The sequence below is a fragment of the Toxorhynchites rutilus genome, chromosome 3 (genome assembly GCF_029784135.1).
Source record: "Toxorhynchites rutilus septentrionalis strain SRP chromosome 3, ASM2978413v1, whole genome shotgun sequence".
Classification (NCBI taxonomy): domain Eukaryota; kingdom Metazoa; phylum Arthropoda; class Insecta; order Diptera; family Culicidae; genus Toxorhynchites; species Toxorhynchites rutilus.
Genome location: NC_073746.1, coordinates 39,203,268 through 39,230,649, shown reverse-complemented (window position 1 = coordinate 39,230,649; position 27,382 = coordinate 39,203,268). Strand labels below are relative to the sequence as shown.

Here is a 27,382-nt window from a genome sequence, read left to right as displayed (position 1 = left end):
ACTTCAATCCACATTTCTACCTCCCTAGGAACGAAATTGTTACCCGGGCACGCAATCTTATTTTTACGTCCATATAAAAAGAAACGAAAACTTTATTTCTGATGCAAAAAAGTAGTTACCCCATTAATGAACGGTTTATTGTCTACCCATCGTGAACTCAAACCAACGAACCTACTCAGTTATTAGGTATGCTATGAAGGTCCTCGCGTTAGTATTAGTAAATAGCGTGCAAAACAACGCAAACACACTGCACGCTATTTTATACGTGTTAGTAATTTTCGTGTTCGATACAAAAAAAAATCTAGCTGACCTGTAGCGTATGTAAAACCACGTTGAATTCAAACAGGGAGAGGAACGAATTCGTTTTAGGGGAAGTAACTTCAAAATACAATGGAGACAATTTGACTGGGAAGAATGAAATGAGATAGTCGAGTCGTAGAGGGGGAAAGCGACCAAACGCCCAACAGACTGTTTAGTCGTTTTGGCGGAGAAACTGCGCGAAGAAGCCAAAAGTCATTTCCAACTGACTTTATCCGTTCAGTCAGATAGATCCTCAGTTGACTATGACTATGCCGAGCCCTGGTCATAATACAGAAATATATTTTCCGAGCCATGAAATGGATAACCTTGTACACGCTTATCTCATATTCTGGTAAATTTTGGATGAAAAATGTTTTTTCTCAGTGGAAAAAATTAAATTCTGCTTATTTAGATGAATTACACATAGGTAGCCGAGTGATTTACAAACCACACCGCGAGTGCTGGTGCACAGCGTTGTCACATATAACATAATATACAATCCGTGGTATACATCCACCCGCTACATACGATCATGTCCACCTGTTATGCGCGGCCATTTTGAATCACTAAATAACCATGATTAGACTCACAATATCCGGCCACCCGCTTTGCGCTTTTATTTTGAAATACTATACGCGGCATAAGAAAAAACCCAACCCCATTTAAAATGGAAGCGTTCCAATATTAAAAGTGTTTTCAAACTTTCGGTCAATACTACGCAAAATAGTATTGCTTGTTTGTAAACCGAGTTTTGTCCACCTTGTTGTCCAAAATCACCCATAAAATCTCAAAAGGATTCAAGTCGGGGTTTGAGGTGGCCACACCATTGGTTTGATCCGGGCTGAACGGAAGAATGCTGCTGTTTTCTTCGCAGTATACTTTTGGTTCTTATCTTGCTGGAAGGTGTAGTCCCATTTTCCATGTTCTCGCACAAAATGTCGATGTAACCATCGGCATTCGAAACACCGTTGACCAGCGCTAAGTTTCTCACCCAAGCCCACGAGAAACAGCCCCACACCATGATGCTTCCACCACCTTCATAGTCGGTCCTAGAGTCCCTCGTTGCTCTTCCGGCACTCTCCAACCAAATAACGCGCTTCTAGAACTCCAGCGGCTTGTGAACATCTTCCCTCGCAAACTGAAGTTTTTTTCGTATTGGTATTGCAGATCCTCGGTCGCTTTTTGGCGAAGTAGCTTTTCAGATCCCGTTCCACCAAGCGTCGTCGAATAGTGCGATTGAAAAGGTGCAAAACCAAACCAAACCCGAGTCGCCCGAATGGTCGTTCGTGGGTTTTTCTTTACTTTCCGGCTGATTAGCGTATCCGTTCTTGCATCAGTCTCACGTTTCGGTTCTCAATCGGTCAATCGGCCACGCTCCCGTGCACTAGAATTATGGTTGTGTTATGGCGGGTTTACATTAGGGAGATCTATAGTTATAGATGGATTTATTCACGTGAAAATAGGTGTAAACGGGTGAGAATAAATATGATACACTTATTCGAGGTATATATAACTTGAATAAATTCAGCATATGTAAACGCTTGTGAATTTCTCACTGGTGAGAAATCACTAAAGTTGGATGCAGTTCTACTTTAGGTGAAGAAATTCACCGAAAATATGAATATATTCATTATAGAAGTTCACGCTAGTGTAAACGGTTGATGCGATTTCTATAAATCTCATCATATTTCTTCACATGAATATATCACTAGACTAAACCCACCCTTAGATGTAAACAACCAGCTGTCAAAACCGGGAGGTGCATCGATGAAGAGAACACAGTAGAACAAATTTACGCATTCATCATATCCGGGAATTTATTTCCGATATGCGTGGCCATTCAAACCAGCTGTGCAATTTGGATCTCCATAACGTAGCTATTTTGACCCGCTATGTATGGACATTAATACCTACTAAATATGGACATTTATAGCGAATTCGTTTTAAAAATTTACTTAGTGCCAAACTGACTCTGTAATAAAAAAACGTTTTCAGTTTCACGAACAGAGTTGCCAATAATATTTTTCAAAAAACTGGAAGATGGCTCCTAAAAAAAACTAGAAGTTTTTCTTTCTGAGTTATTCAAAACATATTTTTTATCTATTCCAGTGCTTGAGAAATAGACCTTACTTCGAAGCTTCGTGTAATATTTACATGTGGCTCATGAATAGCGAAATGAACCATTAATTAACCATTCGAGCAGATCAAAATAACGTTTCCCACCACTCGAACATTACTGTGAAACAATATTCGAGGAATTTCTATTGGTTCCAGAGGATTTCTCTCGGTAATCTTCTCAGGTTACCTGAAGATAACTCTCCTCTGTCGCGATTTAATTTCTATAAAGCTAGAACATGGCTCCGGGATGATTGTTTCTAGAGGAGTTCTCTCGGCTTCTCAGAAAGATAACTATGTCCCTTCGAGATGGAATTTCAATATAGATGAATGACGGAATATAACGCCGGTTCGATTGATTTTAGAATTCTTCCGGTTATCTTTTCATGTTTCCCAAAGTTAACTCTCCGCCGTCGCGAATGGAGTACTATTAAGCTATGAATAACGTATTGCCGAGACGATTGATTTTAGAGAAGTTCTCTCGGATACCTTCTCAGGTTTTAATTGTGAGAAGCTCTTTTGGATTGGATTTAATGGATTTCGATTGAGGAAGACACAGCCGGTCTTATTAATTTTACAGGTTTTCCTTTTTAGGTTACCTAAAAATAATCTTTGCCGCATGTTGTGACACATGAGTTTTTCGGATTTTCATTTCGTTGAAGGATCGATTGATGTAAACGGATGTAAACGGAAGCAAGATTACTTGGGTTTAATATTCATATCAATTAAAGTCAATGGAGCACATTGATCCTATGATCTTCTAAACTTCAGAATGAATTGGAGGACCTATAACATATAATGCTTATATAAACTCAAAGTCAGCATAGCACGCGGGCTCTATGAACCATTTAGGGTTAGATTTCTTGCTATGAACATTACACCAGTCGTTGTTGAAATGGTAGATCAATTGGTCTGAACTTCAGCATGTTTTGGAGGACCTAGAACATATTAGGCTGTCAAAAAAGTCCTGCGGTTTTTTTTTGAATTTTAATTTGTTCATAAAATTAGTTACAATCATCTGTTTTAAGTCAAATATGCGCCGTTTTGTTCGATGACTTGTTCCCAACGAGATGCCAACTTCATAATACCCCTGTTATAGAAGCTCGCTTCCTTATTGGCAAAAAAACTCGGATAGCCAATTTTCACAGGCCTCTTTTGTGGCTAATTTCTGACTACCTAGCTCGTTCGCCATGGACAAAAACAGGTGGTAGTCACTTGGTGCAAGGTCCGGACTATACGGCGGATGCAAAAGAACCTCCCATCCGAGCTCCCGGAGCTTCTGGCGCGTCACCAAAGAAGTGTGTGGCCTGGCAATGTCCTGATGGAAGACAATGCGGCCTCTGTTTATCAAAGATGGCCTCTTCTTCATGAGTGCTACCTTCAAGCGGTCCAGTTGTTGGCAGTACAGGTCCGAATTGAGCGTTTGGCCATAGGGAAGCAGCTCATAATAGATTATTCCTTGACAATCCCACCAAACACACAACAGAACCTTCCTGGCCGTTAATGAGGGCTTGGCCACCATCTGAGCCGCTTCAGCGGGCTTCGACCACGACCGTTTGCGCTTCACGTTGTCGTAAGTGACCCACTTTTCATCGCCAGTCACCATCCGCTTCAGAAACGGGTCGATTTTGTTGCGATTCAGCAGCGATTCACATGCGTCGATACGGTCAAAGATGTTTTTTGCGTCAACGTGTGTGGCACCCATACATCGAGCTTCTTTGTGAATCCAAGCTTCTTCAAATGGTTAATAACGGTTTAATGACTTATCACCAGCTCTTGGCCGATGCTACGGCTGCTACTATGCCGGTCTTTCTCGGCTAATTCAGCAATTTTGTCGCAATTTTCGACGACAGGCCTTCCGGAGCGTGGCGCATCTTCGACGACCTCTACACCAGAACGAAAACGTTGAAACCATCGTTGTGCGGTGGAAATGGAAACTGTATCGGGTCCATAAACTGCACAAATTTTATTGGCAGCTTGAGATGCATTTTTGCCTTTGTCATAGTAGTACTGTAAAATATGTCGGATTTTCTCTTCATTTTGCTCCATATTTGCGACACTATAACTCACGAACGACTTAACCAAACAAAACACTATCAAGGACTATATTATAGCTAAAAATACCTTTCCAACAAGCTATAGTATGACTCGATACAATGAATACAACTAGAACTACGCGCTTACGACACCTCGCGGAAATACCGCAGGACTTTTTTGACAGCCTAATATAATATGTATATAAACCTAGAACGTTGCTGCTTGGGTAGACACCACACGCTCTGCGCATTAATCGTATTGAATTCGGAAATGTAAGCAGGAGGAAAATAGCACTGAGAGTGTATAAGAAAAGAAAGATCGATCCAAGGCAAATACCCCTTTGATCGATCGAATGAATAATGTCAAAAAACGAAATTGGTTAAGGAATAGAAAGGGTGAGGGAGGGATAATATCTATACATTGTGAATTTATTTCACATAAAATTGGTAAAACTGAAGCACAATATAAAAAAACTGGATAAAACTGGACAATATTTGAAAAAACTGGAAGATTTCAAGGTTTAACTGTTTGACTGGATCGAAGAAAAAAAAACTGGAAGAATCCAGTTTAAACTGGAATATTGGCAACGCTGTTTACGAATGCGGTGGTTTGTTGGTGTGCGTTATATAGTCTGATTTGTTTATATTTCCGACGACAAATGTACAGTGTCCTCGTCTGGTGGCGATATTAATGCTTGGGAGGTAAATTATTCTCTATAAGTTCAGAAGGACCAAATTCAGTGTAAAAATATAATAGTTTGAATGAAATTTTTACTTCATATTGTTTGATTACCCAACACATGTAGTTCTGACACTCACTTAACCATTTGTCGATGCATTTCCTGTTTGTTCCACAAATAATTACTATTATAATATAAAATCATCATTAGACACAGTTTTCGTTCAATATGTTTCTGCGATATCGGAAAGATAACCTCTTATTTCATCACATAAAATAAATAATCGATATGTTAAAGTAAATTTTCATTCATAATTTTGATTTTGAAAGCATGTTTATTCCACCTGAATATTCATCATTATTTTCGCCTCAAATGAAAGCACACGTAGCTTAATGCCGTCTACTCGAATATACTCTTCAAAATCAGAATCCGAATTGGATTACGATTCCAATAATACAAAAGTAAAAGCAGCAGATTTTCATAGTCTTTATTTTTAGATTTTCCAAAACAATACTCGGAACTTGACAGTTCAGTATAATTGTATTGGTGAATCCGAGTGCCAACCCGTGAAACATCGCAGTGCGAAACTAACAGCTTTCGGAGCGATCTAGTGCGACACTGAATGTGAAACTGAGTGAATAAAAAAACGTTTTTACAGCAGTTAGTGCGGCACTGGGGTTGAAACTAGAGGTGTGCAAATCAGCTCATCATGATGAACAGCTCTGATCATATCAGCTCATCTAAATGAGCTGTTCTTTATGAACAGCTCTTCAGCTCAGTTGTCAGTGCCGACTTTCAATTTGGGTCCCAAACTCGATAGCCACGAAGCCAGTTTGAAAATGTTAAAATTCAAATGAAATTTTTCACACCATATTATTAATTACTTGAAACACGTATTCCAGACTATTATTTACAACAGACTCGGCGAGTACAACATTTCCGACATTTTTACTGAGGCTTTACATTACAATAGAAAGTTTTCTTCAAAAAAAAAAAATCTTATGAGATTTTTGCACCGCCTGCAAACAAAGTGTTTTTCATTGAAATATTATACTCATTTGATACACAGAAGTTAATTTTCATTAATAATTTGAATTTTAAAAACGTGTTCATTATGCCTGAGAGCCAATTATTATTTTTGGCGCCCCCTAAACTGGTAAACAAAGCTCAATGCCGTCAACGCGAATATAACAGTTGAAAAGACGAGGGACAAATGAAACTAAACTGATGTCTTAACACGAAGAGCGAGAGACGGTCAGTTCATTTGAATCTTACAGCTCACACACTCTCTTCAATTCTACAGCTCTTTTCTCTCCTTCATCATCATCAAAGTGAGCTGAAGAGCTGTTTGATTTTTTTTGCGAGCTGTTCCGCGTCAACTCACTTCAAAGAGTCGATTCTTCGGAACAGCTCATGAGCGGATGGCACATCTCTAGCTGGTAGTAGGTTTACATTTGAAAAAAATTAGACCGTGTGATATCTTGAGACGGTTCATGTGTTCGAGAGATTCATCCTCCGTTCCAAGAAAAGATACAAGGAGATGGGTATGTATAAAGTCTAGCAAAGGCATGGACCTCATCCAGCGGTTGATCAAAATGATGGTGAAACGCGTAAGGGAACGAATTCGCCGGAATCCTACACAAAGGGAGCGATGGCCAAGGATCCGAATATTCCCCATACGTCGATCCAGAACATCCTCACACATGATTTGAAACTCAAAGCAAATAAAAAACAGCGAGTTCACAGATTAACGGAGAAGCAGAAGAAGGCTACAGTGATTCGAAACAAGGAGTTGCTGCAGCGGCACGCTGATTGTGTTATTATCTTCTTCGAAGCAAAAAATGTTTCTGTTAGATACTCACAATCAACAGAATGATAAAGTGAATGCAGCGAATCTTGCTAATGTTCCCAAGAATAAATTGATAGTGCAGCGGTTCTAAAATGTGTCGAGAGTGATGGTATGGGGTGGAATTTCCCAAAATGACAAGCTTCCACTACTTTTTATCGAGTCAGGAGTAGAAATCAATACTGATTACCACATCGATCATGTTTTGAAGAACCATTTGTTACGCCATGCTTCGACATTGATTCCAGATGGAAATAACTGTTCTGAACAGTTTACCGGATCTAAATCCTTTTGATTACTTTGCATGGAGATACATGTTCAGTAAAATTGGAAGCACAAAAGGTCACACTATTGAAACTTTCCAGAAACTCTTATACCAGTTCCTCAGAAACGCCGATGTCAACGTTTAATGGTGTTTCCTTCGTTGTGTCCCTGTTTCATATCCCTCCTATCCGATCTATAAACTTTTACTTAGTCGCGGCAATACATACACACACACACAAGGTTATGCAGTCCACTGATCATTCAACAAGAGCCAAAGGTTGTACCGCTCATGACAACTCTACACAAGCTTATGATTGCGCCGGCTAGTGACCATTCTATCATGGATTCCTCGAGTCGAGAAGACGCACCACGCTAGATATGGGGTACAGACAAGGGGGACGTTGCTGATTAATGGTCAGCTGCATCCCAATAGGAAGTATCCCTTGTCGGGCACACGTACAGAGTATTGGAGACAGCAACATCCCAATTACGAGAACACTTGTAATACTAACCTCGAGCCGACCGCGAGTAATCGGTTACATATTACTAACATAGATAATAAGAAAAACTGTCAAAATATTGTACTTCCGGCCCCGTCAGGCTAACGCCATATGAGCCTTGATAAAAATATATATTTTGGAAAAAATAGAAACTCTTGATCAATATTTTTGACAATATGCCTCAATAAAAGGTGCGTGTCAGTTGCAAAGCGTTCAAGAAACGTCTACGGCTAGTTAGAAAAAAAAGGTGAGAGGTTCGAGCTGAGCATGGAATTTCTCAATAATAAAATGTAAGCTTTCAGGAAATTAACCTTTTTCAATCATTTGTTGTGTTTTTATTAACATTTATTTTACTGACAAGCAACCGCTGTCGCCCTGTATACGCTAATTTACGATTTAATGTTTGCTGGGTCGTAACATTTTTACTTATTGAATCATCATATCTTCTTCGAAAATATTCAAAATCAATGTACAACAAATACGGTAACGTATGTCAACCATGTCAACTATGCGGTCATGTTTTAAATGTAACCCTTCAAATTTCTTGTTTTTCAAAAAAAAAATAGGAGGTTGTGTTCAAGATACGACCGCATTCTTGACGTAGAACTACGCTATGGTTCAATTCAAGACGCTTGTTTATAACTGCGAATATTATTTTATAATGCTACGAAAATTTTGAAATAACCATTCTACCAGTTTGCTCGCCCTGAAATGTTTGTTTATTGTAGAATCATTTGACGATAATTGTTTGATGATTCATTCTTGTGCTCCCAGTACAATACATGCTCTAGATAAGCGCAGCTGTCATTCTTAGTGGAGAAAACGAAACCAAATCACATACAAAATTCCAGAACGACATTTACTTTCTTGGTGACTAAATAAACGAAATAAACTCTATCTGTCAATCTCAACAACCTCGAAAAGGGTAGCACTGCTTCATTTTAATCATAGTTAGCGCAAATGCAATCCTAGTTGAAGGCAGTTTTGCGATCGACACGCGAGCCCAAATAAATTAATAACTTAATATAACTTATTGAATAACTTGGTGTTCCCCAAATATTTTTTTTATAACCTTAACAACTGCTTCACCATAGCGTCAGTTCAATACATTGATGACAGAAAACAAACAATGTTAACTACTTGGAAAAAGGCTGAATAGTTGCCTAGGCAGAGATTCATTACTAATACCCTAGCGTAAATATTTCCCTCCCGCTATCTCCCATCCTTGTTTATATTGATCATTACGTCTGCATAATTTGCAACACCAAACAATCGTCAATCATAGCATAAAAAAATAGGCGATTGTTGCATCGTTACATTGCCAATGCACACGGCAGCAGATACAAAGGGGGTTTCAGCGTAGCGAAGATGCACTATTTTTACGTACGGGTTATGAAGCACGCACGTTCGCACACAAATATCCATATATCGATAGCTTGAAGCAACTAAATATACATACACTTATCTCCGTTTTGCGCCCTTCTCAATAGAAGCCCTTTCTGCTAATATTGTCAATCTAGATTAGCTTAGCTGTCATCCTTTGTGGAGAGAGTTTTCCCACCGTCATGCGAAACCAAATCACTGACAAAATACCAGAACATTTATTTTCTTGGTGAGCTGACGATAGTCTAGCGTGATGATTCCCCACACTATTGTGTAGCTCAGAACTTTAATGCAATGGCGTCAGTTTGATGCAATGATTGCAATGCCAGAGACACCAGCTTGTGAGTAATTTGGTCGCGTCCACAGCTCAATCCGAACGGGAAATATGTGATGACGCAAAACAAGGAAGAACAAGCGATACTCATTGCTTTGAATACAGAACGATTCTGAAAGTTTGCCTTCCTTCCTTGCTTGAGACTTTAAACTTCTTAAGTTCATTCGTCTCTAACCTTCAAAAAGGCCCTTGGAAAACTTTATTTTATCCATCATATTACTCCTCCATCCCCATTGCCTTGAGAAAGGCATTCGATCCCTCGTCGTTCAGCTCGCCTAGCAACGATGTTGTTCAGTCGATTTCCTCACGAAGAACAAAAGTTTGCCTCAGCGAGATCCACTGTTTATACTCTAGGCAAATATTCCCCTTCGTTCTTCTTCTTTTCCTTTGTTCACGGAGACTACATCTTACAATTACTCCTTCGTTGATCGTTGATAAGTTGCTCGTTATTGCTTCCAATTTTCATCAATTTAAACCATATACAAACTATGGGATTGTAATGTATAGCATATCAAACAAATCTTAGGGTATCGACGATTCGTGTGGTATGTAAATCGCCAAAATCCGTTCGCGGCAAAAATAGTTATTAACGTTAACTTCCTTTCATAAAAACTAGACCTGTTTTTCGATTTGGCACCCTTAATAAAAGACGTAGTTCTACGTCAAAAACATAAAACAGAAACAATTCAATTATTTTCCTGATATTTTTCCAAAAAAATAGGAAAATCCACGTAGACAAAAAGTGTCTACGAAAGGAGAGATGGGTGTCTGAAAACGTGCTCTATCTGTCCACGTGGTATGTGGACAGCCCCTGACATGAATAATGAAGATCATAGTTTGAATTATAGAATCCTTAAAAACCCAAAACCAATTTGGAAAACTAAATTATAACTCTTGGCCTGAAAACCTCGCTGCCGTATGGTCGCTAACTGGATGACTGATGAATCGTGAATGCTGTGAACGAACGTGATGAATTATAGAGATTTTAAACTTTTCAGTTCATTCACCTCTAGGAATGCTGTGAAATTGCGAATAGCTTGTTTATACCTAAGACATGACCAGATAATAGGTTGCCAAAAATACACTTCGATATAATGTAGTCATGGTACGTACTCTCACACTAGTTTTCATGATAAAGCGTAACAGAAAAATACAATTTGTTGTGAAATACGCAACAATTTTGCTTTACATCATTCAAATGCATCCAATTCATAGAATATATGATACGAAAACATATGTTAGGGACGTGAAAAAATAGCACAGTCGTCTAATTTCTGACTGAGCTTACTGCAGTATCAATGAATGTAATTCTGTCGAACATTTCTTTCGTTTGAGCCAAATACTAAACAAAAAATACGTAACAAATGAAAAATTGTATATTTTAGGAATAGGTGATATAATTCGTATACGTCTGTCTGTTCAAAAAGTATCGCGACTTTTGAATTTCCGCGGGTTGCGTATATTCGATGTTTTGTGACGTTTTTTCAAAAGTTCAATTTCAGAACTTTCAATTTTTTTTTGCATTTGGTGCAACTTTTGGAACAAACCTCGTAATTCGTACATACTGTCCCACAAAACCTGAATTAAACTTCTTCATGTGTATCCTCCATATGTTGCTTCAAATGTATCTTCAGTGTGCTGGAATTGTCGAACACCTGGGAACATACCTTACATTTGTACGATTTCTCACCTGTCAAGTAAAAGAAAAACAATTTATGATTAACTGGAAAGAAGATAGGCTTAACAGTTCCCCACCAGAATGAGTATTCTCGTGTTCTTTCTTCAATCGCTTAGTTATGAATGTTTTTTCACAATATTCACATTTGTACGGTTTGATCCCTTAAAATAATATATTTATTAATTTCAATGGACAAATTCAATTTTCATAATTCAACTTTACCTGTATGAGACATCTCATGCCTCGTACGATTCGTACTGTCCGCGAAGGCCATATCACAGTACCGGCACGGATATGGCCTCTCGCCGGAGTGCACTCTCATATGATAGATCATTTTAGCCTTCACTCGGAACGCTTTTTTGCAGACTTCACACTCAAACGGCAGTCTCCCTTCGTGCATCAGCATGTGAGCCTGCAAATTGTGCCTCTGGGTGTACGACTGTCCGCATATATTGCACATGAATTCCCTTGTAGCGCTATGTCGCCTGAGATGTAGCTTCAATTGATCCATACCGAAGTAAGCCTTCGGACACAACTCGCACTTGAAAATCTTTTCGTTGCGATGCTCTCTTTCATGTCGATCACATTCACTAGTGTTGTAAAATTTCAATCCACAGATTGAACAAACATGTTTCTTGGGTATGTAAACCCTTTGTTGATGCACTCTGAGACCGGCTTCATCCATAAAACGTTTGTAGCAGATTGGACACTCCACAGGCCGTTGCTCCGAGGAGTTCAGAATCGAATGAACTTTGTTAGCTTTGTGAGCGTCTGCACTGTGCTCCATAAGTTGTTGCTCTGTATCAAACGCTTTGTGGCAGTTTTGAGCGCAACAAATAATTCCCATTTTCTCTTGCACTTGGGCAGGAACTGTAGCCATGATAACGGACGATCTAGTCGATGCGATGGGATGATTATGAGCATGATATCGTCGCTTAGATGGATCCGTGAAGCAAGTTTCACATTTGACGCATTGGAATACACGTTTAATCCTATTTACTTTTTTGTGATGCATTCTTAGGGCCGTCGCAGAGGCATAGCGTCGGAAACAGAACTCGCAGATATGTTTTTTGCTCATATTAGGTCTTCTAGTAGACTCGTGAACGTTTTTACCGTGTTCTTTTAATTCCTCAAGAGATCCGAATAACTTGAAACAAGAGCAACAAACTAATTGCTTATAAACATCGACGATTTTGTAAGTTTCCTGTTCTATGTTATCAAGTTCATCTAACTGATTACAGTCTCCTTCTTTGTCTTCTTCTCCGTCATGTTTCATTCGTGCTCTCTTTTTTCTTACAGCACTATCTGCGGTGCATGTCTCAAAATTTTCGTCAGAGATACTATTTCTGATATAATCGCAGCTCTCAAAATCAATGCCTTCCTCTTCCTCGCTTTGATTGCGAATATATTCACCGCTTTCCGTTTGGGATTCGACTTTCAAGTCAACCGATATGAGTTCGTGATGCGGTGCAATCGTTTCGGCATGGTCTGTATTTTCAAACTCTTCCAAATCATCGCGCTCCAGTTTGATCTGTGTTTTCAAAGTCTCTCTCAGCTTTCGGTCAGATTCCTTAGCCCTCTCGATGAATATTTTATAGCCGGACAGTTCTCCTACGCAACTCTTGCAGATTATCTCCGGCAGACCGTCGTCTTCAGCGATCTGTAATATGAAGCCCAAATGAAGATAGTTAACATGCCTCTCATTCCACCCACCACCACTTTGTTTACAACTGTACAGTCACTCACCTGCACTGCTGTGCACTCAATGATGGTGTGTGCTATGAAGGCATCATCAAGTTTGGAAAATATCGACACCATTTCGGGATGATTTTCCATACAAATTCGACATATGGATGATTTACTCGTGTCATTTTCAACGCAATCCATCCTCAGGCAGTTATTTCGGTGCCGATAGTGCGATATTTTTGACGATCAGCTCTCTGAACAGTGAAAATAAGCCGAACAAGTTGTTTGTGATTATGCTTTGAATGTTTTTGTTGACACCGCTGGCTCCGCAGATGGTTGATCTCGTTGAAGGTAGTCCTTTAGAGAAATATTGGTGTCAGTCATTAGTTTCATCAGTTAGGTCGTTTCAAAGTCTCAGGTTTTAAAGAAAAATTGTAATGGGTTGTATCTATGACACGACCGCAGTTTTCGACGTAGAACTACAGAATTATAATATGCAATTCACTTGTTTATTACTTCGGATATTATTTTAGAATGCATTAAAATTTTTGTAATATCTTTTTAGATATTTAATTTTTTATTACTTCAGTGCACTCGAAAGAGTCGAGTAGAGTCGGAAGCTATCATCATTTCTCGTTTCTTTGGTTCAATTCGCATCAGACTTTCTCCTTCCCACAAGATATCGATCACAAACTATGAACCCTTTTGCTCCTTTATTCCGCTTGAGATGTGATCGAACCCCACAACATGCAACAGTAATGTTGCCCTGCTGGTATTTGAAAGCAAACTTTCATGAAATATACGTTCATCTAAATAAATGCAGTGTATATCTTTATTTCAAAATTCTGGATAATCTTCCATATCCGCACTAGCACAAAAAGTTCTCGTATGCTGTTCTTCTTTGTCGTCCCACACCTTGATACAGAGGGCTCCCCCTCCTTGTATCGAGCTGTGTGTGTATGTGTGTGAAATCAGCATTAGGCTTAATGATATCCGCTCGTTGTTTTATGCTAGCTCACTCGCTTCTGTGTTTTCGTTCTATTCTATTTTTGGTTTCCGCCTCTAGCCCTGAGAAGGGCCTTTGTGGAAAGAAACTCTATTCCATACTCCTCCTTCACCCGACAAGAAAACAATCTTCTCCCGCTCGACGCTCTGCGGTAACCATGTTGCTTCGATGACCAACAAACGAGAAGTGGTGTGTATATGTTGCTCGTTATTGACAGCTTTGTTCGGGAATGCACACAAATCGGCAGAACAAATGTATGGGAAAATGAAAATTCTTCCAGTTTTCATTAATTTAAACTGTTTAGCCATTAGTGGATTGAACTGTATAGTATATCAAACGAATCTTATACCAGGGACAGACATACAGCTGTACTTGCGTTGTACGTATACAGCGTTGTACAGGTACCATCGTACCATGACAGACATACTTTGGTTGTACATTGTACCGTATGTCAAACTGACAATAAGAAATTTTCCCAATTTTCACCACATATTTCAATGAAAAAGGTTTTTATTTAACGTCTAAACTATCAAACACTACAAAAAAGCCTCCAATATGAGTTATTAACTTATGAGAAAATCAATGAAAAGAACGTTTACCAAGTGCTTTGATTCGGTTTGTTCATTCTACCCACCACCAATCGTCTATGGCGCTGCGCACAGTACAACTGTAACAATGTACAACGGTAAAATAGGTCAGTACAGGTACAGCGATTGTACTGAGTTGCTTGCATGGTTCTAGCGCTGTACATGGTGACAGACATACAATTTTCGAAGTACAACGCTAGTACAGTTGTATGTCTGTCATAAGTATTAGAGAATTCCCGATTCCATTTGTGTACAAAGTATCAGAATTCGTTCGCTGTGAAAATAGTTATTAACGTTAATTTTATTTCACAAAAACGTGACCTGTTATATATATGTTATATATATGATATAACCGTAAGGTTGACGTGGGACTACTTTAGCTTAGCAATCATTTGTTTTTATTGATTAAATTTTTGATTGAATGAAACAATTTCCGAATTCAGTTCCACAGTCTTGTTACGTTTGGTATGATGACATCTTGGTTCTGTATTGGGGAAACACATTTCAGTCGGAACAAAAATACCGCCGAATTGCATGTATTTGCAATGCCAATATTCCCACGATCCATGGATTTGAAGTCTGTGTTAGGAAAACACATTTCAGTTGGAACAAAAATGCCTCCGACTTACATGTATTTGCAATGCCAATTTCACCAACGCTGCTTGGTTTAGAAGTATGTGTTAGGGAACACATTTCGGTGAGAACAATAGTCCCCATACTTTCATGTATTTGCAATGCCGATTTCTCCAAGGCTGCTTGGTTTAGATGGCTGTGTTGGGAAATTCGGTGTTGCTTAGAGTTCCTTAAAAGTTTTCACTATCTTGTTCTCAAGTTGTTGAGCACATGAGACGAGTAACTCGTCTGACTCGACGAAAAACAAACGAGAAACTCGCCTGAGCCGAAGGATTAACCAAGGCGGTATAATAAGGTGGAACGTTATGTCAGAATTGCTGTTCAGCCATTACTTGAGTTCGAATTGACAGCGGCCAAATGAACGGCTAGCGTTTCCGAGAAAGAGGATAACAAATGGCATGCAATGAAGAATGCATACCGCTATGTGTTTGTTTGTTTACGCTGTTGGCATCATTGTTGTGTTTCGGTGACTGCTGCAAGTTATTGTCTTCATTGCTGTTTTACGGGACGTGAGGGTTGTTGCCGTTGCTGCTGGGATTGGCAATTCAGCGATTGTGGGAGCTGTGCTAGTGGGTATATGAAAGAGCCACTACCGGCGGGCTTGTACCGTACTGCTCCTAGTTCCATTCGCTTTGATCACATTAGTCGTTGACGACCCATTACGATTGAGTGCGCGCAACGGTACGGTTTGGATATCCAGGCATGTCGTTTCCCGACGACTGCTGCTTCAGCTGGAGACTCACCCGATCGTGCGGGACACAACAGCTAGTTCGATTGAAACCGATCCAGCGTAGGTGATTGTTGGTGTGCAGAAAACGCTATGTAGCATAAAAACTGGACCTGGTTTGTTTATAAACAAAAATAGTCGCTGTCATTTTTCATCCCCTCTCGCATCTTCCATGCCTTATCCTCATACTGTCGAAAACGAACCACCTGTCAATTCCAGCTCCTTGGATCCCCCTAAGATTTTCAACAGGATTCAAGGCTAGAGAGCGTGCCGGCCAATCCAAAAAATTAAGTTCTTTAATCCATTGCTTAGTTTACTGGCTGGTATGAATAGAAGCATTGTTTTGCTGGAATGTGAATTTTTGGTGACGATATCCACGCAAAAACGGTAGGAGAGAGGATTCCAGAACGTGTATGTAATCCTTGAATGTGAAAGCTATTTTGAGCTTTCCGGTTGCGCAGAATCCCGCCCAAACCATGCACGAGCATCCACCAAAATTCCTGGTTGAAAAATACTGTTCCTTATTCCGTAAATCACACCAGTACCCGTTGAAACCATCAGGACCATCCAAGTTGAACCTGTTTTCGTCAGCGAAGATAACCTATACATTGAAGAACTCTTCGTTATGGTATATAACAAAATGTATTCTTTTGGAAATCACTACCAGTTCATGTGAGCTTTGGCAAAACTCAGACGTTTTCCGAGGTGAGATGGTGTAAGATGAGGAGTTTTAACTTTTTAAGCCCTCTTTATGTGAGGAATTTTCACCAAAATTTGATGAATTGCAGGTAAGTAGTTGAAATAATGCTTTATTTGCACATGCGATTGTGAGGTATTCGAACCTCTTCTAGCTATTTCCCGCATATCCCGGTCAGAGAGCTTCGATTTACATGGAGCTCTCATCTTACAGTATCCTTGAGGATTCGCCAAATAATTGAGCACTACTTGATGGGATCGTCCAATCCGACGAGAAATTTCTCTGATATCAACATTTTCTTGGTGAAATGCATCGATTTGTCTCTTTTCTCTCTCCGTGAGGACTTTTCGATTCGGGATTTTCCAGATTAAATTGATCAAAACAACTAAAACAACGGAAAATGTAACTGGTCTTATAGAAACTTGACAGTTGAAAATACGAAAACATTCGTTTACGCTCAGCGCTTGCACACACACACATATGAAAATCATGCGGTGTATGGTAGTCACCAATACCTACACACTAGAATATAAATTGAAGCATTGTTTGTTCACAATGACACAAAGCAGCAAGATCATCACCTGATCTTATAGATTGGATGGCCTGCGGCGATCATATCTTCTAGCGAGTTTTTCCTATCGTACAAGGTGGTTACAGGAATGATATACATCCTTGTTGCAGTTCGGAGACTTTTCGTCCTTTCGACCTTCGAATTTGTACCTTTTCCATAGATTTACCTCAGGAATCCGGTTTTGTTATTTAATTAAAGATTATTTGTTCATCCATTTATAGTAGATTCTTACCTTTTCTAGCGCTCAACCTGGGAACAGCAAACCAAATAATGAAAACATTTGCTAAAAAACGTTTCCTACTGGTTTTGAGTGTCGCTTTTTTGCAAATGCTTATTATTGTAAATTATAGACTGTTTCGATACCTGTAAACGATGTTATGCGGAAGTGAAGTGTTAGGAATTTGAGACCGTTCGGAATATGAGTCAGAACAGTACTAGGCCCAACCCAAAACGCAAATCAAAAGTCGATTCTTATTTCGACACTTCTTCTCCTTTATTTTTAAGAGGCTTTAAACTCTGCAGTGCATTCGCTATTAATTTCGATACAGAGTTATAGTTTAATTTATACAGCCATACTTTGGTCACTTTCAATCAAACGCGGGACAAATATGAATTTTTACAATTTGTCTACGATCCTCACTGTGACAGTTATCTATCGAAATTTTATTTGAATTCATTCTGTTTTAGAACATAAATGTCACATATGGACACCCAAAAACACATAAAAAACAAAACACATAGATTTATGAGCACAAGGTTCCCGTGGTAGAATGACTAGCATCACACATATGCCGGGATTTACGGGTTTAGTTTCCGATTTCTTTCGACTTGGGCTGGTACAATATTTTCAAGTAAAAATACGTTGAGACGGGGGTAGAAGCGAATGAACTGCAGAGTTTAAAGCCTCTCGAAAACACGTAAGTTAAAGTTGAGACATTGAAGAAGACTATTTGTGGTCACTTTCATTAGCTAATCTCAGGAAAACATGTCTCAGATGGCTTGACTTCATTTCGCCTGTGTATTTTCTCATGTTCCATTAAGAATCGCCTAGTGATGAAACCCATTGGACAATATGAACATCTGTAGGGTTTTTCACCTGTAACGAAAATATTCCACAAATAGAGCAAAAACCTGATTCAACTACGAATACCCACCGGTATGAGACAGCTCGTGTCTCATTCTGTTGGAGAAATCCGCAAACGATTTATCACAATATCTAGAAGTAAAAATTGTTCAGTGTCTTTTAGCAAGTTACCACAGAAAAAGTAACAATATCTGTACTCACCGACAGGGATACGGTTTCTCGCCGGTGTGCGTTCGCATGTGGTACAGCATTTTGGCCTTCACGCGGAAGCGTTTATCGCATATTTCGCACTTGAACGGCAACTGACCCGGCTCGTGGATTATCATATGGGATTGCATCGCTCGCTTTCGTTTGAAAGATACCCCGCAGATGGAACACATAAAGGGTTTTTCGTTTGTGTGTTTTACATGATGCCTTTTTAGACCTGAAATTCGTAAACATTGAGAATAGGTTGCAATTTGTTCCAAACTTTGAACCCTAACTTTGCTTGTCACCAAATCCTTTGGAGCAAATTTCGCACTCGAATGGTTTCTCTTTGGTGTGACTTCTCTCGTGGATTGTTAGAGAGGATAAACTCGGAAACCTTGCGCCACAAAGTGTACAAATATTTTTCGATGGTTTGTACTTAAACAGCAGATGTCGCTTCAAACACTCATCATCTTTGAAGCGCTTGAAACAGATGGGACATTCAACGGGTTTTCCTTCGTTATACGCCAATGTCGCTTCTACTTTGTTCGCCTTGTGAACTGAATGGGCATGAACGAGCAACTGTTCATCTGTTTCAAATGCCTCCAAACAGCCGAGAGCACAGCATAATCTACCATGCTGTTGGATAAGTTCCTCCACGCTCTGCTGATGCTTGTCATGTTTCGGTTGCCCTTTTTTCACATGGCTCTGAGCATGCTGTCGTTTTTTCTGTTGTTCCAATACTCTTAGGCCACATATTTTGCATTCATAGACTTTATTTACAGTTTCCATTTTTCGGTTGTGAGCCCTCAAGGATATCGCCGAAGAATATCCTCGCAAGCATAAGTTGCAAGTGTATTTTTTGATTGCTTTTATATGAATTCTGTTGCCATGAGCTTCTTTACTATGAACGTTTAATTGTTCCTCATTCTCAAACTGAGCAAAACAAGAACAGCATAAAAGCATTTTTAGATCTAGTTCAACAGTTTTGAATGTTTCAAGCTCTGATTCATCCATCGATTCAGTCTCGACAGCGGTATCCTTCGGTTGCTTTTCCACACGAGAAAAATTGGTCCCACCGTCTGAATCCTGACCCAACCAGTCGCTCTCGTTAGCATCGTCATCATCGTTTAAATCACTGTCTGACTCTTGGGCCTCGGCTACCGTTGATTTGCTCGCTAGAACCATTGCAAACTGATATTCGCTTTCTAATTTTTGGTCTGGATTCTGTTCGCTTCCTCCCAACTTAATTTCACTTTTGAACAATCTCCTTAGAGCACGATCCGTTTTGTGAGCTTTCCCGATAAACTCCTGGAATCTCTTCAATTCCGTCATGCATGGCTTACAGATACTCTCCGGAAGGCCATCATTCTCTGTAATCTGGAATCAAAAACAAATTAAAACATACAACCATCCTAGCGAGCCTCCCGCTCCCCTCCAATTGTTTACCCTTGCACTGACCTGAACAGAGGTGCACTCAGTGATGATTTGAGCGATAAAGACATTCTCGAGCTTGGCGAACACCGACACGAGATTATTGCTGTTTTCCATACAAATCCGACAGATGCTCGAACACGATGATGTTCCTCCAACTGGCAGAGACATCGTTCGAATAATTCCACATTTGCAGTGAATTTTCGTTGAATAATACTCTAAAAATACAACTGTTTTACTCCAGCACGCAAAATGCACAATGTTTGTTTACTTTTCAATTGGCATTATTTTTCGAGGATGGTAGGTTTCAGATGAAGATAGGTTGCCATGAAGCCCAAAGTTAGGGACCGTATTGGCGATCTAACGTACAAATCTACACCTAGGCGGCGCTGCGGTGAAAGTGATGATGATTTTAAATTTTGCCATGTGAGCTTATGGAAGGTTTGTAGTTCTTTCCATAAATTACAATTTTATAATCATAAAAGATTATTTGATTGCGATGAGTTTGTAAGAAGTTTAATTCTGCGCAATTTTATATATAACATGTTGTTTATTTACCTCTTTCAGTAGTGAAAACTATAAAAATGTTGACAATGGTTGAATTAAAGAAGGAAATTCGAGAGCACAATCAAACACAAGTAGAAAAATGCATGATTTCTGCATGTGAGAACTACTTTGGAAAGCCCGGAAGTAAAATATACGTGATTTGTTTTTGAGTTTTAGGTTACATTAGCATCATTTTCTTAGTTCAAAAACAAAATCCAGATGTCTCACCGATCGTTTATGTTTTGCGTTAGATCGCCAATACACTAGCCAATGTATACAATGTATACGATGAACAGGATGTGAACGAAAAAAAACTTGAACCAATCTGATACACTGAGAGGAAAATTTATTAAATATGACGAATTTTTTGGTACATGTTACCAATTCTCTAGTCATTTTCTACCCTACTAATCATTGGTACATGTTACAAAAAAAGAATGGTAGGCACATATGTCAAACAAACTACAAATTGTTGGTCCAACATTGGTGCAATAACAGTGAAAATTTTGCTTCATATTTGTGAGAGGTAATCATCAGTGATATTAACAGTATTTTTTAATAATTATTTTTAATTTAAAAAATTGTATTTAATTGCGTTTAATTCTACTTACTTAGAATACATTATACTAATAACTTATTCTATAAACAACATCAATAATTCTCGTTGGAATCATTCTATAAACTGAGTACAAGAGGCAAATTTCAATCGTAGCCTCAACCACCTCAATTTGATGAGCATTTCCAAAGCAAGTTCCCGTTCCTCTTCCTGTTGCATCGCTCTGATTTGCATTAGCTGATTAGCAGCTGATTAGCAGATTGACGGTAGAATTAGCACGTATTTTCCGTATTTTGTTCTCTCGTGTCCCTATGAAGAAAAGAAATACATATGTTAATGATATTAAATATGCAATAAATTATGTATGTTCACCTTAAGTTTTTTACGGTCGATGATGTGTTGAAGAAAGATTCCAATCTTAGCGACAAACTCGCCGTTACATTCAATCCCATAGCTTGGATGGTTTTTGGTAAACAAGTATTACGAGTCTGGGATCATACCAGCTGTAAAGACAAGGAAAAAGGTCAATAGTGTTGTAATGTATAGAATATAACTGATGTTTATCCTTGGCGGGAATATGAAAATAGTTTCCCGACCGACGTGATGTAAATGATGTAAAAAAACGAATACTTATCTCCGATTTGTTTATGATGAATGATTGTACTGCATATAATTTTAAGGCCAACTAAAAAAGAAAAAAAAAGTATTAGGTCAATTATGTTAATATGGATCAAAATTTCTTGTGATATTTTCCCCGCCGAAAATATGAAAACAAATTCTCGGGGGAGATGAATACATAATTAAATTCAATAAAAACAAAGTGCTTACCTCCGAATCGCTTCGTCTCCAAAAGACAAAAGACAAAGTGCGCACATCACAGTTGTTAGGTATGACAATAAAAACAAACTTACTAATGGTATGAAGTAAAATATACGAATTCCTGGTAGGAACTTTCATTGCGTCTGACATCTTTTGACGTAGGACTACGTCTAACCGGAAGATATAGGGGGTGAAATGGAAATCTAGGCACTGAACAAGTAGGAAAAAATGCAAGATTTGGAACGCTTATAACTCGAGCATTTCTCAATAGATCGCAAAGGTTTTTGCATCAATTGATAGGAAATATATCTACGCATCTATCATAACCAATAACATTTCATTTTTCTTGAGATAAATAATTGAATAATTGTGAAATATCAAGCATTGTCCAAATACACTATGTGCCCATTTTTGATTGGTCCATTTTGTGCTCCTCAAATCGTACCGACCAAAACGGGCAACCAGAGCAGCAGCGAAATAGAATGAAGCACGATTGGAAAGGAAAAAGAAAAAAATGAGGGAAACATTGGTCGCAGTCTCACACATGCGTAATTCTCGAGCCAGCCAGTCAGCTTAAAAATCCCCTCTCCGCTGCCGTAACGATCATTCTCATCCGAACCGTACACCACATCGTTTCGCATCACCTCACATCAACAAACCAACACAAGCAGCCATGTCTGGACATGGTAAAGGAGGAAAAGTGAAGGGAAAGGCAAAATCCCGCTCGAACCGTGGTGGTCTGCAATTTCCCGTAGGTGTATCCTACAATTGCACCGGAAAAGGTAGCTAGGTCGAGCGCGTTAGTACCTGTGTACCAGTCCACCTAGCCGGCGTTATATAGTTTCGGCCGCCGGAGTAATCGAGTTGGCTGGCAAAGCTGCACGCGACGATAAGAAAACCTGCATTCGGAACATAACACATTCGGTTCGGCGGACATCAAGACAACAGGCAGTTGCAGCGAATGGCGAGTGGCAAACGCAATCGCAAAACGGCATCAGGTAGCAGAAGAAAAAAGTTTGTTCTTTATACAAACTGCTTTGGTGGCAAATCCAGAACAAGGCGGCATCGAGGGCGTTCGAAATAGTTTTTTTCAAAACCACGAGTACTAAGTATTCTAAATTGGAACCATTCCATAAAACAAGGCGCTTTTCAGGGCCATTAAACCTTCCAAAAAAGAGTTTAGGAAATAAAGTTCAATGCTTTCTAAAACATTATCCAAAATAATAATAAAACACAAATTGATATTTTCATAATTTGTTTGCCAGGATTTGATGAGTATGTGAATTTGGCAGTTGTTCTGAGCTTATTGATAGTTGGGGACTTTCCTGATTATTCAATTTTCACCAATTCTTAAATTGTTTCCAGATTGAAAGTACAGTAATCTACAATTAGTTCGACATTTAGCTAATTGGACGGACATGTAATGTGACTTATTTAGTTGGACATTTTTGTAAACATAGAGATCCAAATTATGATCCCACATTGAAAGTCGACACTGTACCACTGTCATCGCAAATGTTCAATTACAGGTTAAAATTACCTCCAATCCGGCACTGAGTGGTGGTAATGCGACGTGCCATTGAATGTAATTTACTGTAAAATATGTCACAAGCTGGATGGGAAGAAATTTTCCAACTGTGAAAGCTGTGGCGAGTGACAACAAATCGCTAAACAGGAAGGTTTAGCCGAACAAGATGGGAATATCGAGTGATAACAAAAACACAACACCAAAGGTTCTTTTCAGAACCATTAACATGTTCATAAAGAGTAAACAGTAAACTAATCCATTTTTCAGGTAGATAGGTAGGAATTCACGTAGGTGAAGAAAATAAAACAATATATTTAAAATATATATTTAACAAAAGTTGTCCCCTTTGCATAGTCCTACGTCACTCCGGTTATGTCCCCGACATTACCCACCCGTCTTTTTTACGCAATTTTAGTAATATTTACAAAAAATGTGTATATTTTACCAATGTTTTTGCTACTAAAGATTTGGTAGCTGCTTTTACTAAACTATTTCTCCAGTGTACTGTTCGCAACTGACATGATCATTAAAATGAGTATATTAATTGTAACGGGTGCATAGAAATGTCCTTATAGAATATAAAAACAATTTCACAATTTTCACACATCATCAGGATCGACAATCCGAAATTTTTCGTTATTTTGTGTCAAGGTAAGAAAATTTTCTTATTTTTCGTCTTCTCAAAAGACAATGACGAGGCTATGTTCTCATTGCAGCGGGGCGTCAGCGTGGCTTGAGCGTGGCGTGTAACACATACGATTAATCGTATGTGTTCTTACCGATGTATTCACACCAGGCTGACGTGGCGTGAGCGATGTTTCGGCGTGTTGCTGGCGTGCAAACAAAAACACTTCACGCTGGCGATATTTGTACTTCCTCGCTTCTCTCGTGCATATTTATGTATGTAGTAGTGACATAATTTATAACTGTGCGTATGTGGGAGAAGGGTTTTCAAATGTTGTCAATCAGCCTGCCAGAAAATATATCAAAAATATAGCGCCTTTGGTTCTGAGACTATGAAAACCATAACAAACGAATACATTCAATAATAACGAGAGCAGAACTCAAATTTTCTGCACGTATTGATATGTCAGTCATCTGAATCGGTCTAGTAGTTCAAAAGTTATGAATTTTTGAAAAAAGTCATTTTTGGAAAAAAGAGGAAAATGTTGATTTTTTGGACAATCCTAAAATGGAAATGAAAAAAAAACGAGTCAAATGTTTTGCGATAAAGAACAAAACTACTAATTTTCAAGAAAATCTCGGAACCATTTTATCCATTATAGATTTTTAATTGTTAATTTTTGTAACCATCAATTAATTTAGCAAATATTATCGAAAAGTAACATTTCTGTCCGTAATAACCAATGAACGAATCCGTTTTTTGAAATCATAAGGCCCCAATTGACTTCTAAATATCCCTAAAATTTATTACAATTCAATTTGACTCCTCGCCAAATTTGATGGTTCTGAACGATAGAATTATATTATTTGACAACATTTATTTCATTCCATTTCAGTCAAAATTGCATAATACTAAAATGTAAATATTTCGTATACGGGACGAGCGCGATTATATACGATCTCCGAATTCTTTTTACTGTATATAATTGAATCCTGTATATAATCAAACTAAAAAAAATTCAATTTTACTTTATCTCAAAAATGCATGATAAACATGATGGTTTGTATCAAGTAAATTTAAGCTCTCTAACCGCTTTACAATTTGTTTTCTTTCCTAATTTCGCTGCAATATCAAATTATTTGAATTGAGACTTCAATTACAATCTTGAAAAATCACGATTTTTACTCCACTTTACTTATAATAACTAATTAACTTACACTTAACTTGCAAATTATATTTTTACAAACTGTATAATCGAGTCAAAGATTTCAGAGTTGCGATTTTCTGTTCCTATCTATTCATTCTGTCCACTTCGTATTCATCATCTTTGATTTCCCATTCACTATATCAAGTGTGTGAATATTGGAAATTTATGTGTGGCACATTTTCTCTTCTTCGAACTCCTTTCTTTTATGTGAGGCTTAGTTTCCAGAGTCCTGAACATACTTGAAGAAAGCAATTTCGTCTATATTCACTAAACAATTGTTTTGCACCATATCTATGGAAGGTAGCCAATAAAAATTGGTTGTTGATAGCTTCGCTCGGCATATCCTTCAATATGCCCGAACATGACCAGATATTCGGAATTGGACCTTCGCGTTATCATGTCACCGATCCAGGAACACGAATACTTCAATTGCCAATTGTCCTGATCTCAGTGGAAGCTCGTAGTACTGAGTGAACTTGAGATAACGAAGAATGCGTTTCGTTTCGATCCAATCCGCATGCGATGCCATAATCGAGTTTTTCAATGATCATATTTCTTCATCCATTGTCGAACACCTTTCTTCCGCTTTTGGCACGTTGATTTCTTCATCGAACGTGCTTGGTTCCATCGTCCTTGTGTTTAGTACAAGCGAAGGGCGCATCCAAATAATATAGAACACTTTTTGACAATTGGAATAGACAACCAAATTTAATTACTCCGCCTTCAGTGCCAGATTACATGACTTCTCAACAGGAACTAGTACGAACGCATCAAACCGCATTCCAAAGTGTTCAAAAAACCGCCTTTTTAGCGTTACGTAATTTGTGTACCATGCCTATGCACAGTCGCAGAGAAAGAGTTTGTGAACTTTTGGTGGTTGCAAGCGAATTGATAAAAACAATATTTGGCGTAAAGTTGAAGCTGAGCCTCACTGAGAGATAATTGGTATTGGATGCGTTGCTCATATTTTACACAACCGTCTTCAATATACAATCGATTGTTTGGCTGTGAAGTTTACACATATTTTAATATTTATACGGTTCTTGTAGAGCAATTGAAAAATATTTGTGATTTTGGTTGGTGAACATCATTATAAATTGCATGAGCATGGCAACACACGAAACCTCTCACTTGGCCCGTTCGTTGAGAGGTGTTAGTGTTTTTGAAGTATTCGGCTCCATTCCTCCATAGTTAGGCTTTTTATCAGAGATCAGTTAGTGACCTTTCCAAACATTTATTGATTTTGTTGAAAGATGCGATGTATTTGCCTCTGAAATTGCTGTTATTTTTGATGATTTCATTTGTGTTCTTGAAAGTATAGTTGATCCAGATTAAATACAGGAAAATTTCTTAATACCTGTGGAAAACTTCTACGATACCGTGTTGAACTACATTGAAAAATGGAAGGCTAGCCTAGGAGAAACACAACAATATGAATGGGTTGTATTAAAACCCATTCCTGAATGGATAGAGATTCAAAGTTAGCATTAGTAAAAAACCTCCTGTTGACAATCATGCAAGGAATTACAATAAATGAGATAACAAGTTGGAACAAAGAATCCGTGCTAGTTGCAAATCGTTGGGTGCAGTTTTTTTCAGAAATGGAAAACAAATTTCTAGATTGTAAGGAACCCACGAAGCATACTCATTATATTTTGTGTCTTTCATAATTGTAGAACAAAATTTCGATCTGGAATGTGACAAGTTTTATGATAAAAATTTCCAAAATCTCAATCTGCTTCGCAAAGTCTCTCCATCATCTGAATATGATTCAATAAAATTCGTTGAAGTGCAGATAAAGAATGCTTGATTGTTTGGCGTTATTCTCGATTTTATTCCCTAATTTGTAACATTCTCCAAACAATGCATTTTGTTTATTTTTATGACGTAGGACTACGTCTTTGATTTCTATATAGGGGGGTCACTATACGAAAAATGTAACGTTTTATTAAGAGTTTTCAAATGCATATTACGCATAATCGTTCTTACGATATATGTTAGACCATATAATATTAGACGGCAAATTTATCCAAAATTTGTTTCGCCTTAGGCATCAACAGTGGAAATAATTAAACAAGTGAGCAATTTAACAAATGTTTTGCAAGCGAATGCGGAGGTTAATAATGTATTATGCATTCTTTCTTTCAACTTTTCTTTCGTTCTTATGAATGTTGTATGCAACATAAAATTGTGTGTAATAGTTCGTTCTATCAAAGTTCTATCAAAGTTAGCAAGACCTTTTTTGAATCTAATGAGAAATCAGATGCAAGATTTCATACATCACTCAAATTTCATGCAAGATTCATCGATGCAACGAGGAGAGTGTCGCCCATGCAGTGATCGGTAATTAACCC

The 27,382-nt window shown here is 38.4% G+C and overlaps 3 protein-coding genes and 1 long non-coding RNA gene across 4 annotated transcripts in view; 1 reads left to right on the top strand and 3 right to left on the bottom strand.

The window, feature by feature from the left end:
• The window catches only part of LOC129780495 (uncharacterized), a 39,488-nt gene that overhangs the window by 1,023 nt on the left and 11,083 nt on the right, over nucleotides 1-27,382 (top strand). The window lies entirely within an intron of this gene.
• LOC129780488 (zinc finger protein ZFP2-like) lies at nucleotides 10,817-13,160 on the bottom strand. Its single transcript, XM_055788809.1, has 4 exons — nucleotides 12,883-13,160; nucleotides 11,359-12,796; nucleotides 11,214-11,297; nucleotides 10,817-11,148 (listed from the first exon to the last, which is right to left on the bottom strand). The coding sequence occupies exons 1-4, from the start codon at nucleotides 13,021-13,023 to the stop codon at nucleotides 11,042-11,044; spliced, it is 1,770 nt and encodes a 589-aa protein (XP_055644784.1). The 5' UTR covers nucleotides 13,024-13,160; the 3' UTR covers nucleotides 10,817-11,041.
• LOC129780489 (zinc finger protein OZF-like) lies at nucleotides 17,518-20,026 on the bottom strand. Its single transcript, XM_055788810.1, has 5 exons — nucleotides 19,775-20,026; nucleotides 18,610-19,693; nucleotides 18,329-18,551; nucleotides 18,198-18,259; nucleotides 17,518-18,139 (listed from the first exon to the last, which is right to left on the bottom strand). The coding sequence occupies exons 1-5, from the start codon at nucleotides 19,916-19,918 to the stop codon at nucleotides 18,009-18,011; spliced, it is 1,644 nt and encodes a 547-aa protein (XP_055644785.1). The 5' UTR covers nucleotides 19,919-20,026; the 3' UTR covers nucleotides 17,518-18,008.
• LOC129780497 (uncharacterized) lies at nucleotides 20,923-21,783 on the bottom strand. The gene is made up of 3 exons (XR_008743942.1): nucleotides 21,678-21,783; nucleotides 21,222-21,534; nucleotides 20,923-21,158 (listed from the first exon to the last, which is right to left on the bottom strand). It is a non-coding gene; the product is annotated as an uncharacterized LOC129780497 (long non-coding RNA).